Source organism: Oncorhynchus clarkii, chromosome 22 (assembly GCF_045791955.1).
Source record: "Oncorhynchus clarkii lewisi isolate Uvic-CL-2024 chromosome 22, UVic_Ocla_1.0, whole genome shotgun sequence".
Taxonomy (NCBI): Eukaryota; Metazoa; Chordata; class Actinopteri; order Salmoniformes; family Salmonidae; genus Oncorhynchus; species Oncorhynchus clarkii.
The window spans coordinates 29984684-29997265 of NC_092168.1; the positions used below are offsets into that span (position 1 = coordinate 29984684).

The 12582-nt window shown below is 45.0% G+C and overlaps 1 protein-coding gene across 1 annotated transcript in view; it reads left to right on the forward strand.

Annotated features, from left to right (window-relative positions):
- Positions 1-12582, forward strand: part of LOC139380227 (ecto-NOX disulfide-thiol exchanger 1-like) — an 83931-nt gene that overhangs the window by 50785 nt on the left and 20564 nt on the right. Inside the window, exons 2-6 of the mRNA XM_071122761.1 lie at positions 4079-4259; positions 4365-4526; positions 8796-8954; positions 9370-9576; positions 10421-10654. Of these exons, the coding sequence (XP_070978862.1) occupies positions 4250-4259; positions 4365-4526; positions 8796-8954; positions 9370-9576; positions 10421-10654 (772 nt within the window). The 5' untranslated portion in view covers positions 4079-4249. The remainder of the gene's footprint in view (positions 1-4078; positions 4260-4364; positions 4527-8795; positions 8955-9369; positions 9577-10420; positions 10655-12582) is intronic.

The following is a 12582-nucleotide window of genomic DNA, read 5'->3' on the forward strand; positions in this document are numbered from 1 at the left end:
TTGCAGTTTTGGGCTGAAGTGAACCATTCATGCTCATGGATTAGGGCTTTTTCCAATGTCTTCTCAAAGAAATGTGTCAATGTAAAAGGAAAATATTGAAACATTAAAGTCGGTAGTAAAAGTGACCTAAAAGATTATGGTGAAAGATGAAGTGAGAGACGGAGATCTTTTGTCCTCCTGTATTTCTGATGAACTGCCCAAGATAGCAAAGAGAATTGAGCTGGACACATAATGGACTTTCTCACTTCTGTGGAATCAAATCTGTTTGAAACCATTGAGAAGCTTGTAATTCTAATGTTGATTTCTGAAAGTTTTTTAAATTCTTAGATATGCACATCCTGCGTAACATTTGGGACTGATAAGCACCAGCCACATACCGTATATGGAGCACATTTAGTATCATGACACAAGGCGAGACCCAGATACAGACACAGGAGGCAGATGTTAGGAGTCTTACAATATGTATTAATCCAATAAGGTAAGAATGGTCATGGACAGGCAAAATGGTCAAAACCAGTTCAGAGTCCAAAAGGTACCGAAGGGCAGGCAGAATCAAGGTCAGGGCAGGCAGGATGTTCAGGCAGGCAGGAAAGTAGTCCAGAGTCAGACAGGGGTCAAAACCAGGAGGACTAGCAAAAAGAGAATAGCAAAAGGAGAATGGGAAAACACGCTGGTTGACTTGACTAACATGCAAGACGAACTGGCACAGAGAGACAGGAAACACAGGGATAAATACACTGGGGAAAACAAGCCACACCTGGAGGAGGTGGAGACAATCACAAGGACAGGTGAAACTGATCAGGGTGTGACATTTAGATCTTTCTCCCACTACCACACTGTCCTGTTATTAAAATGTACCTAGGGAATGTCCATCCTATCCATACTAGCGTACCACTTAGGATGCATGCCCAATTAATGGATTAATTCTATGTAGTATGCTACATTCAGCTTGGAAGAGAGCCGTCCTTCTCCCTGAAATGTTTTCCTCCCGCCCTCCATGCTTGTGTTCATTGTGTGTATATTGTTGTGTTTCCTGAGCTTGTGTGTGTGTGTGTGTGTGTGTGTGTGTGTGTGTGTGTGTGCCCAGCAGTTCCAGGTCTGAGTGATGCTGCGCCTGCTGGTGAAAGATTCAGAGATGTCAAGTGAGCTCCTGAATAATGAACAGGACACCCGTTCTGTGAATATTTCATGCTGTGTGAAAGTGAGAAGAAATTCTCGGCGGGGTTGGATATCTACGGACAACCATGAGAGAGAAGGGAAGGAAGAAGAGAGAGGAGGAAGATGAAAGATCGGAGGGAGAGAAGGCATCAGGGAATGAGGGAGAGTGTACAGAAGAAGAGGCATGTGCGATGGAGAGGGGAGGTGGAGGAGTGTACAGAGAAGGGGGGTTAGAGGTAGAGGAGAGGAGATTTGGCAGAGAGAGGGGGAAGGAGAGAGGAGGTTTGGCAGAGAGATGGGGAAGGAGAGAGGAGGTTTGGCAGATAGAGGGGGAAGGAGAGAGGAGGTTTGGCAGAGAGAGGGGGAAGGAGAGAGGAGGTTTGGCAGAGAGAGCGGGAAGGAGAGAGGAGGTTTGGCAGAGAGATGGGGAAGGAGAGAGGAGGTTTGGCAGAGAGATGGGGAAGGGGAGAGGAGGTTTGGCAGAGAGATGGGGAAGGAGAGAGGAGGTTTGGCAGAGAGAGGGGGAAGGAGAGAGGAGGTTTGGCAGAGAGAGTGGGAAGGAGAGAGGAGGTTTGGCAGAGAGAGGGGGAAGGAGAGAGGAGGTTTGGCAGAGAGAGGGGGAAGGAGAGAGGAGATTTGACAGAGAGAGGGGGAAGGAGAGAGGAGGTTTGGCAGAGAGAGGGGGGGATGATGCAGAGGGGTGAAGAGAAACAGCCTTGTTACTTGTCAGGAGGGTAAGATGTTCCATCAGGCTGCAGTGAAGAAGGTGGAGAGGAGAGAGAGAACAGGAGCAGAGGGAGGAGAGAGGGGGGGTGCATGTCTTTATGTTTGTGATGCTACATTACCTCACTACTCAGCACGCTGGCACCACCTGGAGAGATAGAGAGAAAGAGAAAGAATGAGAGGGAGGGAGAGAAGAAGAGCCGGAAGACAGACAGTGGAGGATAAAATCTAGCCTAGTGTTTGTCCCCCGTGTGATAGTAGAGTAGATGTTGTCTGCTGTGGCCCATTGGATACATGATTGTCTATGAATAGGAACAGTATACAGTATAGCAGTTACTATGTAAAGAGCTGTTCAGCGTAGTAGGCTCTGAACTGGGCTGATGCTGCTAAAATCCCAGAGTCACAATAATGACCTGACCAGGACTGGAGTTACAAGCTGTTATAAGCTGTTATGAGATATTATAAGACAGCTGTGGGACTGTCCTCACAATGACTTGTTTTCACAATCCCGAAATGTATCCACCTCCCTTATAGGCCTGATTGCAATTCTACTTCCACTGTGTGTGTCTGTGTGCCATTATTATTCGAAGCGCTGCTCAGTGTTTTTAATGTGCTTGTGATGCGAACAGTGGCAGGTCCTATCAGCCTGAAAACACAGTAATGTGTCGACATACAGCAGGTGACTCCAAAGACAACTGTTTGTCACCCTATTGAGGGGAAAAGTTTCAGAAACGGGCCTCGCATCCCAAAGCTATTTGAAGGAAGTCAACTGTTGTTATTGAAAAACTGTTCATATGATTGTGTCTTAATTACATCTGGATGGTGTAGCTGGGCTGACTTCATTTCCTGGTGTCAGAGTTGAATAATGATAATTACTGCGGGGTGGTCTGAGACGACGGTGGAGGCGTGACCGGAATACAGATCACACTGCAGCTAACTACGCCCCCCTAGGAACCACACAGAGAACAACAAGCTTTGTAACAGGAAATATGGAATAAGATCTCAACTGCTTTTTCACACCGTGGACAGAATGCCATTCAGCCTTTCCTTGAAGAACTAGTGGTTAATTATGTTGATGGAATAGAATCCTCTATAGAGTCCTGTGTTCATTGACTTACTGTAGAGGGTCACATTCCTCAATTACCTCGTGGTGTTAATCAGGGATCAATCAGAATTCTGGCACATTTCACAGGGAAATGGGACTTTCCTACTCAAAACCATTGATTTTAAAGATGACAGTATGGCTGTGGCTGGGGCTGTTGGGAGTGTTATGGGGGTCTGGGGGCGGTGTAATTAGGTGGGAGTGTTAGGGGTTAAAGGTCATCTCTGACACACCCCATAAGACATTTGACAGAAAGCAGGATAACGTGATGTCATGGCAACTGAGTGGTTGGTCAGCTGGGTCTCATTTGGAGGTGTGTGTGAGTGAGAGTTTCATGTTTCAAGTTTTAATGTCTCATGCACAAGTACAGTGAAATGCCTTTCTTGCAAAACTCAAAACCCAACAATGCAATAATCAATAACAATAACAATGTATTGCTAGAAATAAACATGAAATAAGGAAATATGAAATACACAATTAAGTAAGTAAGTAAGTAAGCATACTATATACAGGAAGTATTTAAAGTCAGTTCTAGTACCATATTTACATGTGCAGGGATACTGGAGTGATGGAGGTAGATACATAAGGGAACTAGGCAACAGAATATATGATAAGGGAGTTTTTCCTAGCCACCGTGCTTCTACATCTGCATTGGTTGCTGTTTGCGGTTTTAGGCTGGGTCTGTATAGCACTTTGTGACATCTGCTGATGTAAAAAGGGCTTTATAAATACATTTGATTAGATTTATAAATACATTAGATTTGATAAACAGAGTAACAGCAGCTTGTATGTGAGAGGGTGTGTAGAGTCAGTATAAATGTATGTGCATATTATGTGTGAGTGAGCAAATGATGGAGTGAGTGTTTTTGTATGTGTGTTGGAGTGACAGTGTGTGTGAGTGTGTAAGACCATCTGAGTTCGCATAACAACAGTGCAAAGATTTGTGCATGGTTGTCTCTGTATGGGCGGCAGTAGGACATCAGTAACAATGTCTTTCTGATTGCATTGTTCTAATGCTATCTTAAGCTGCAACGGTTTGATTGAAAAACATTGATTTAAGCTGCTTGACTGAACTGCTCTCTTTTTCATCCCCAGGGTTTAGCAGAGGATAGATGGGATCCTATCTTTAACTGGGAGTCCTCCATCCAACTATCCTTCTCCTTATCTCTCCGTCCTGTCCTGGTCTGGTGTGCAGCCTGAGGGAGCTGTGGTTCTGATCAGACCTCTGGGAGGTAGACCCAGAGAGAGGAGCACACAGGACCTGCTATGGCCAGCGGTACGTACTATAACACTAGCTACTACACCTTCACTAATATGTTAACTATATCTCTGGTCTTTTCCTTCCTCTTCCTAACCCTCCTGTTTCTCCTGTCCCCTGCAGCAGCAGACGGTGTAGGGAGCCTGAGGAGCATGAGGAGCCTGGGGCCGGAGCAGCACCTCAGTGTCCATGACCATGTGGTGAACGACCACGGAGCCTGGGCCACCGCCATGAACAACCTGGGCATCGTACCCATGGGCCTCGGCAGGCAGCAGCTGGTCTCAGGTAGGGCATTGGCAGGCCTCCATCTCACCCCTTCTCATCGTCCTCACTCTCCTCCCTTATCCCCCTCTCCTCTGCTAACAAACTCTTCATTCTAATTTCTAAGTATTGTCAAGGCCATAAGAAAGGAAAGAGTCCCCATGGACTGTGTTCTGAAACTTTTGAGAAGATGGTAAAGGCATCAGGTGAACTGGGCCCTTCCATCCAGAGCCTCCATGGTGGCATCCTACTACTCTATCACCTCCACAGCTCCACCCACTCAGGGCAGAACAGTCAATGATTACTCGAGAACTAGGTAGATACCTTAGCCTATACCCCTGTGGCAGGATATCCAGAATGCAGCATGCTCTGCCAAACCAGCGCTGCAAATTGTTGTGTCCCCCATCAGCAGCTAGATAGGACATTATTAACTACACGTTGTTCAGTCCATGCAGAGAGACTGACTGAGGATAGGAACAATACAAAAGAAAATCTCTCTGGTCTCTTTTCTAATGGCCTGACTACATGTGTCTGTCTCTCTGCTGATGCTAATGGTGTGTGATAGCGTGTGTGTGTGTGCATCCTGTTGTAATTACCATTTTGACAGCGTAGACAGCGAGGATAGAGAGAAATACATCTGATAAAAATTCATGAGCAGATTTCGGTCATAGTCTTGAGAGGTCTGAGAAATCCGTCATGACTGAGCTTCAGGATGATTAGCTGAGCTTCAGGATGATTAGCTGAGCTTCAGGATGATTAGCTGAGCTTCAGGATGATTAGCTGAGCTTCTCGCGAGGTGACTTTGCTTACTAGATTCTTGCTGGATGATGTTTTGGCCTATACAGGTACACATGTACAACCCCATACACACACAGGTACACATGTACAACCCCCCCTCACACACAGGTACACATGTACAACCCCAGACATACACAGATACACATGTACAACCCCAGACGCACACAGGTACACATGTACAACCCCAGACACACACAGGTACACATGTACCACCCCCCCCCCGAGAACTAGCCGAGTGAGGTTCTTCCAGACCAATAAGACTGTTACAACAGTTAAGGAGGGCTGGGGCTGGAAAACAGGGCTGGAAAACAGGGCTGGAAAACACTCAGCTTTAAAATGTCCCCAACATCTGGTTGTAATAAATATGTATGTTTTGTTCTCAGTCCTCTCTAATGTTATTCAAGACTATAACAAAAGGAACCTCTCTTATATTATATGGATCATGTGTTATACTATACATGTTGAGTACCTATAGTTTGGGCCTCTGTCATGATCCCTAGTGAGTCTGTGGTTGAAATGTAACCACACTGATGGATTTTTATTAAAAACACTAAGCTCCTTCAAATGTTCAGGTACTCTACCATTTTATCTGGACTTCAACTTGTTTCATGAAATCCATTAGCAAAGCGGTTTTCTCTAAGGATTTGGATAGTTCCACTGTGTTCAGTCCCTATATGTTGCAGCCCTTTTAGATGTCATTGTGGGAGCTGCATTGTGATGTTCATTAGAAGAGCACGGAAGGAGATTTGGAGGCTGAGTTTGTGTAAGCCCTGAATAACTGAATACATGGATTTAACTCAGGAAAGCTGAGAGTTGTATGGAGAAAATCTATTGTAATATGAAGCCGTATATATAAGACTATTATTTCACTCGGGGGGGGGGGGGATCACTGCATTAAGTGTGATAGGTTATGTATTTCTTGAGGAGAACACAGATCTGTACGTGACTGGAAAGTCAAGGCACAGTTTGACTGGTTGATTTGATTGGTTTCACCTATCCAACCCTCTCAGATCTGGGATTAATTCGGGGAAGGAAGGAAGGAAGGAAGGAAGGAAGGAAGGAAGGAAGGAAGGAAGGAAGGAGAGCAGCCCATCGTCACTGTAGTTTCATCGGGTCAGTACTGTACAGTCCTTCTCCTCCTTAATGAGCTGAGAGACAGCAGGGACGACTGGACAGCTGGACTGGATCCTCCTTCCCCAGCGCTAAGGAAAAGACGGATTAAGACTGATATCCTCCTGGAGTACAGACCTCAGGTCCAAGAGAGAGAGAGAACTGAAATGAGAGAGAGGGAATGAGAGACTGGGGGACAGCTCAGAGACCGGAGGAGAGAGAGCGAAGGGAAAGAGAAGAGGAGGAGAAACATAATGGGGGTTATGGAGTGTGTGTGATGGATGACGCCTCACCTTCACAGTAATTACGAGCAGCTGTTTCCTGAGGGGAGATCCAGAGCCCAGCAAACTCAGCGTCCAGCCGTACACACAAACCTGCTGAGTAGAGGGAGAGAACAAAGGGAGGGAGGAGAGGAAAAGAAAGAGAGAGAGAGAAATTAAACAATGACAAATAAACAAAGTGTGAACTCTCTTACCCTGGCAGACGTAACAGAGCACGGCCCGGGCCAATGAGGAAAACTAACAGCCTTGAATTATTTTCACCAGGAGGGTAAAAGAAAAGTCCAGAACAAAGAGAGAGGAAAAGAGAAACAGCTTTAGTGGATGATGTCATTTACCTGTTCAGATCATCACAGATGAACGTGGGAGAGGAGACATGTCATTTACCTGTTCAGATCATCACAGATGAACGTGGGGAGAGGAGAATGTAATTTACCTGTTCAGATCATCACAGATGAACGTGGGGAGAGGAGAATGTCATTTACCTGTTCAGATCATCACAGATGAACGTGGGAGAGGAGACATGTCATTTACCTGTTCAGATCGTCACAGATGAACGTGGAGAGAGGAGACATGTCATTTACCTGTTCAGATCATCACAGATGAACGTGGGGAGAGGAGACATGTCATTTACCTGTTCAGATCATCACAGATGAACGTGGAAGAGGAGACATGTCATTTACCTGTTCAGATCATCACAGATGAACGTGGGGAGAGGAGACATGTCATTTACCTGTTCACATCATCACAGATGAACGTGGGGAGAGGAGACATGTCATTTACCTGTTCAGATCATCACAGATGAACGTGGGAGAGGAGACATGTCATTTACCTGTTCAGATCATCACAGATGAACGTGGGGAGAGGAGACATGTTATTTACCTGTTCAGATCATCACAGATGAACGTGGGAGAGGAGACATGTCATTTACCTGTTCAGATCACCACAGCGAACATTTCAATGAGTTTTCCACAGATCCACACAATCTCAGATTACTCCTGATCATGACTCAGCAGATTTATCTGAGATAATCTTCCAGATATATTTCCTCTTTCGCTTCTCTCTACAACCTCAAGGATTTGCAGCTCCTCTTAAAAACTCCTTCTCTTTAATAAAACACACTTGGCTTCGCAACGCCAGACACGCCAGACACTTCCTCTTCGAGGCTTCGCCAGACACTTCCTCTTCGAGGCTTCGCCAGACACTTCCTCTTCGAGGCGTCGCCAGACACTTCCTCTTCGAGGCGTCGCCAGACACTTCCTCTTCGAGGCGTCGCCAGACACTTCCTCTTCGAGGCTTCGCCAGACACTTCCTCTTCGAGGCTTCGCCAGACACTTCCTCTTCGAGGCTTCGCCAGACACTTCCTCTTCGAGGCGTCGCCAGACACTTCCTCTTCGAGGCTTCGCCAGACACTTCCTCTTCGAGGCTTCGCCAGACACTTCCTCTTCGAGGCGTCGCCAGACACAGCCAGTAGAAGTGATTCTTTGCTTTGCAGCCTCTTAGGATAGTAAATACTGCAGTGTAGGGACTCATATTGAGCCCTGGAATCTTTCTGACAGCATCACATAGAATCATTCTCCCTCCTACACACACACTCTTCACACTCACCTTTGCTGACAAACTCAAATCTGCAGTGAGGACTTGATTGATGATTTCATAAATATGAAGTTGCAGTTCTACATTCTTACATTTTATATCTGTATCCATGACTATCTGTATCCTCACAGTAGCGACAGGCTTGTGTGACAGCTGCAGTCAGATTGGTTTCTACTCTAAGGTAGATCAGTGTCTGTTCTCTCTCTCAGACCCTGTGTGACTGTATAGGGCCTGAGTCGAGCAGCACTGGAGATTTCTGTCTTGTTCATTCTCCCATTCTCATCATGTTGTGTTCTGAAGATATTAATAAGTCTCTCTCTCTCTGTTTCCTCCATACAGTACCTGTAACCAAGCCTTTAATTAGAGCCCAGAGCTGGGTCTCATTGCTCCTCTCCTTCAGACAAACTCTTTTTCTCCTCCCTCTCTCCTCCAGATTCTCTCTGTATCCAGGGTTTTGATCCAGGGCTGGGTCTCATTGCTCCTCTTCTCTCCCTCCTCTCCTCTCCTCCAGATTCTCTCTGTATCCAGGGTTTTGATCCAGGGCTGGGTCTCCTAGCTCCTATCAACCCCATGATGGCAGGTATCAGCCTGGTCCCTCCTCCCCCTGGTCCCCCCATCATCAAGGAGATCATCCACTGCCAGAGCTGCACCCTGTTCCCCCAGAACCCCAGTAAGACTCACACACGTACCAACACACACACACACCGTCTTGTACAACTAACCATGTGGGGACACACAATTCATTCCCATTCAAATCCTAACCCCTAAACCTAACCTGTACCCTAACCCTAGCTCCTAATCCTAAACCTAATTCTAACCCTAACACTAAACCCCTAGAAATAGCATTTGACCTTGTGGGTACTAAGAAAAGTGTCCCGTTGGTCAAATTTTTGTTTGTTTACTATTCTTGTAGGGTTAAACACAAGTATAGTTAAACACGTCCACCCATGCACACACACACAGACACACACACACACTTGCATGATTTTCCTTCCTTTCGTTATCAATGAATAGAAATTGGTTGATATATGGAAATTGGTTGAGAGTTGTCATCAGATATGACCTGAGCATGCATGATGTTCCAGACCTGCCTCCTCCGTCAACACGGGAGCGCCCCCCAGGGTGTAAGACAGTGTTTGTGGGTGGTCTGCCGGAGAATGCCAGCGAGGAGATCATCAGGGAGGTGTTTGATCCGTGTGGTGACATCATCGCCATCAGGAAGAGCAAGAAGAACTTCTGTCACATCCGCTTCAGTGAGGAGTTCATGGTGGACAAGTCCCTCTACCTCTCTGGTCAGTACTATACTGTATTATACTCTACTGTACTATACTATACTATACTATACACATAATATACTATACTATACTATACTATGCGATACTATACTATACTATACTATACAAATACAATACTATACACATAATATACTATACTATACTGTACTATACTGTACTATACTATACAAATACTATACACATAATATACTATACTATGCCAATGCTATACTATACACGCAACACACAAATGAGATGCTCTACCTCTCTGGTCAGTACTATACTATACTATACAAATACAATACTATACACATAATATACTATACTATACTATGCCAATGCTATACTATACACACAACACACAAATTAGATGCGCTACCTCTCTGGTCAGTGGTCAGCAGTTTCAGCACTATGTATTTGCAGCAGTTTATAGTATTCCTTTTGAGTAGAATATGTATTAACAATACTAACACTGTAGAGGAGTAAAAACAGTGACCTTGTGTCCTGAAGCTCAACACTTAAAGCCGTTACACCAAGACAGGAGCAGAAATAGACTGTAGCTATGCAGGCTGGAGATGTGCCTATTGATGACGAGGACTACATGAATAGTTTTGCATTATGAATAGTTGAAAATGTAGAGTTTGTCCTTTCGATTTGCTAATGATCTTTCTGGTTGTACATGGGGTAGAGAATGTAAGCATTTGTAATACTGTATCCTTTGAGTGTATCTGACTGTGGGAGTATGAGTTTACATGACTGTATACATCATTTGTCCACAGTATGTTTGTCTGTGTTCCTGTGTTGAATGTCTCTGTATTGTTGTGTTTAGTGTACCCGACCTCTAAATGCCCTGTTTCCCCAGGCTACCGGATGCGTATCGGCTCCAGTACAGATAAGAAGGACTCAGGGAGGATGCACGTGGACTTTGCTCAGGCCAGAGACGACCTGTATGAGTGGGAATGTCAACAGAGGCTGCTGGCCAGGGAGGAACGACACCGACGCAAGATCCACGAAGACTTCTTCCGACCGCCCTCGCCACCTCCCATCATGCACTTCTCAGACCACGAGGCAGGACTGCTTGCGGAGAGATTGAAAGGTGAGAGGACAAATGAGGATGGTCGCTCTGAGCCCAGATTCGGCGGTGGTGTTTGGTTGGTTGTTTGGTTTTCATGATAAAGTACTGATGAAGTACTGATGTTGTCTGGATGTTCTGTGCCTCTTATAGCCAGCCACCCATCCCACAGCTGACGCTCAGTGTGTGCTGCAGATGGACCATGGTGGTGTGTAAATGTGTGTAATCTGTAAACTGGTCCAAGCTGCACACTGTATTACATACTCAGACATGCTTCATTTATTCCTGGTCCTTATTCACAGTATGGAAACAATCAAACATACATTCTCATGATTGATATCTTAGTGTAGTACAGACAGACCAATGGAACATGATGTTATGGTGATTTGATATTGGAAAAAAAATCTGACACGATCATGTTATGTTAGAAAAATACCTTTTTCGTTTCTAATTTCTTCTATCATCTAAATGAGTTATTGATCTCACTCTGTCTGCTAGAGCTCTCTCAGACACACTACCCATTCTCTCTCTGCATGAGAAATACTGTCATGTCTTCCCTTCCCTTCATCATCCATCTACTGTGTTACACTAACCATCATAGCAGCATGTGAACATTCCTGAACAGAGAGCTACTGCTACATGCTGTGTTATCATCTGTTCTTTTCCTGAACAGACAGAGAGACGTAAATAACTAGAGGCAGGTATCTTCCCTCTTTCCTAGGCTTCCTCATGTTGGGGGGGGGGGAGAGACACAGAGAGACACAGAGACACAGAGAGAGACAGAGACACAGAGACAGAGAGATGAACCTGGAGAAGAGTCCCCTAAGCAAGCTGGTCCTGGGGCTCTGTTCACGAACACAAACAGACCCCACAGTTGCCCCAGGACAGCAACACAATTAGACCCAGCCATCGTCTTCTGCTGGTGGGAAATGTGTTGCTGGGGGTTCATTTCTTTTCCCATTCTGTGCTTTCCTGCTAATATTCCCCCCTCTCTCCTTCTCTCTCTCAATTCAATTCAATTCAAGGGGCTTTATTGGCATGGGAAACATGTATTAACATTGCCAGAGCAAGTGAGGTAGATAATATACAAAAGTGAAATAAACAATAAAAATGAACAGTACACATTACACTCACAGAAGTTCCAAAAGAATAACGACTTTACAAATGTCATATTATGTATATATACAATGTTGTAACGATATGCAAATGGCAAAGAACAAAAGGGGAAATAAATAAACATAAACATGGGTTGTATTTACAATGGTGTTTGTTCTTCCCTGGTTTCCCTTTTCTTATGGCAACAGGTCACAGATCTTGCTGCTGTGATGGCACACTGTGGTATTTCACCCAGTAGATATGGGAGTTTATCAAAATTGGGTTTGTTTTCAAATTCTTTGTGGATCTGTTTAATCTGAGGGAAATATGTGTCCCTCATATGGTCATACATTTGGCAGGAGGTTAGGAAGTGCAGCTCAGTTTCCACCTCATTTTGTGTGCAGTTTGCACATAGCCTGTCTTCTCTTGAGAGCCAGGTCTGCCTACGGTGGCCTTTCTCAATAGTAAGGCTATGCTCACTGAGTCTGTACATAGTCAAAGCTTTCCTTAAGTTTGGGCCAGTCACAGTACACAGTGGTATTCTGCCACTGTGTACTCTCTTTTTGGGGCCAAATAGCATTCTAGTTTGCTATGTTTTTTTGTTAATTCTTTCCAATGTGTCGAGTAATTATCTTTTAGTTTTCTCATGATTTGTTTGGGTCTAATTGTGTTGCTGACCTGGGATTCTGTGGGGTCTGTTTTTGTTTGTGAACAGAGCCCCAGGACCAGCTTTCTTGGTGGACTCTTCTCCAGGTTCATCCCTCTGTAGGTGATGGCTTTGTTGTAGAATTTAACAGCTCTTTTCTGGATTTTGTTAATTAGCGGGTATCGGCCTAATTCAGCCGGTATCGGCCTAA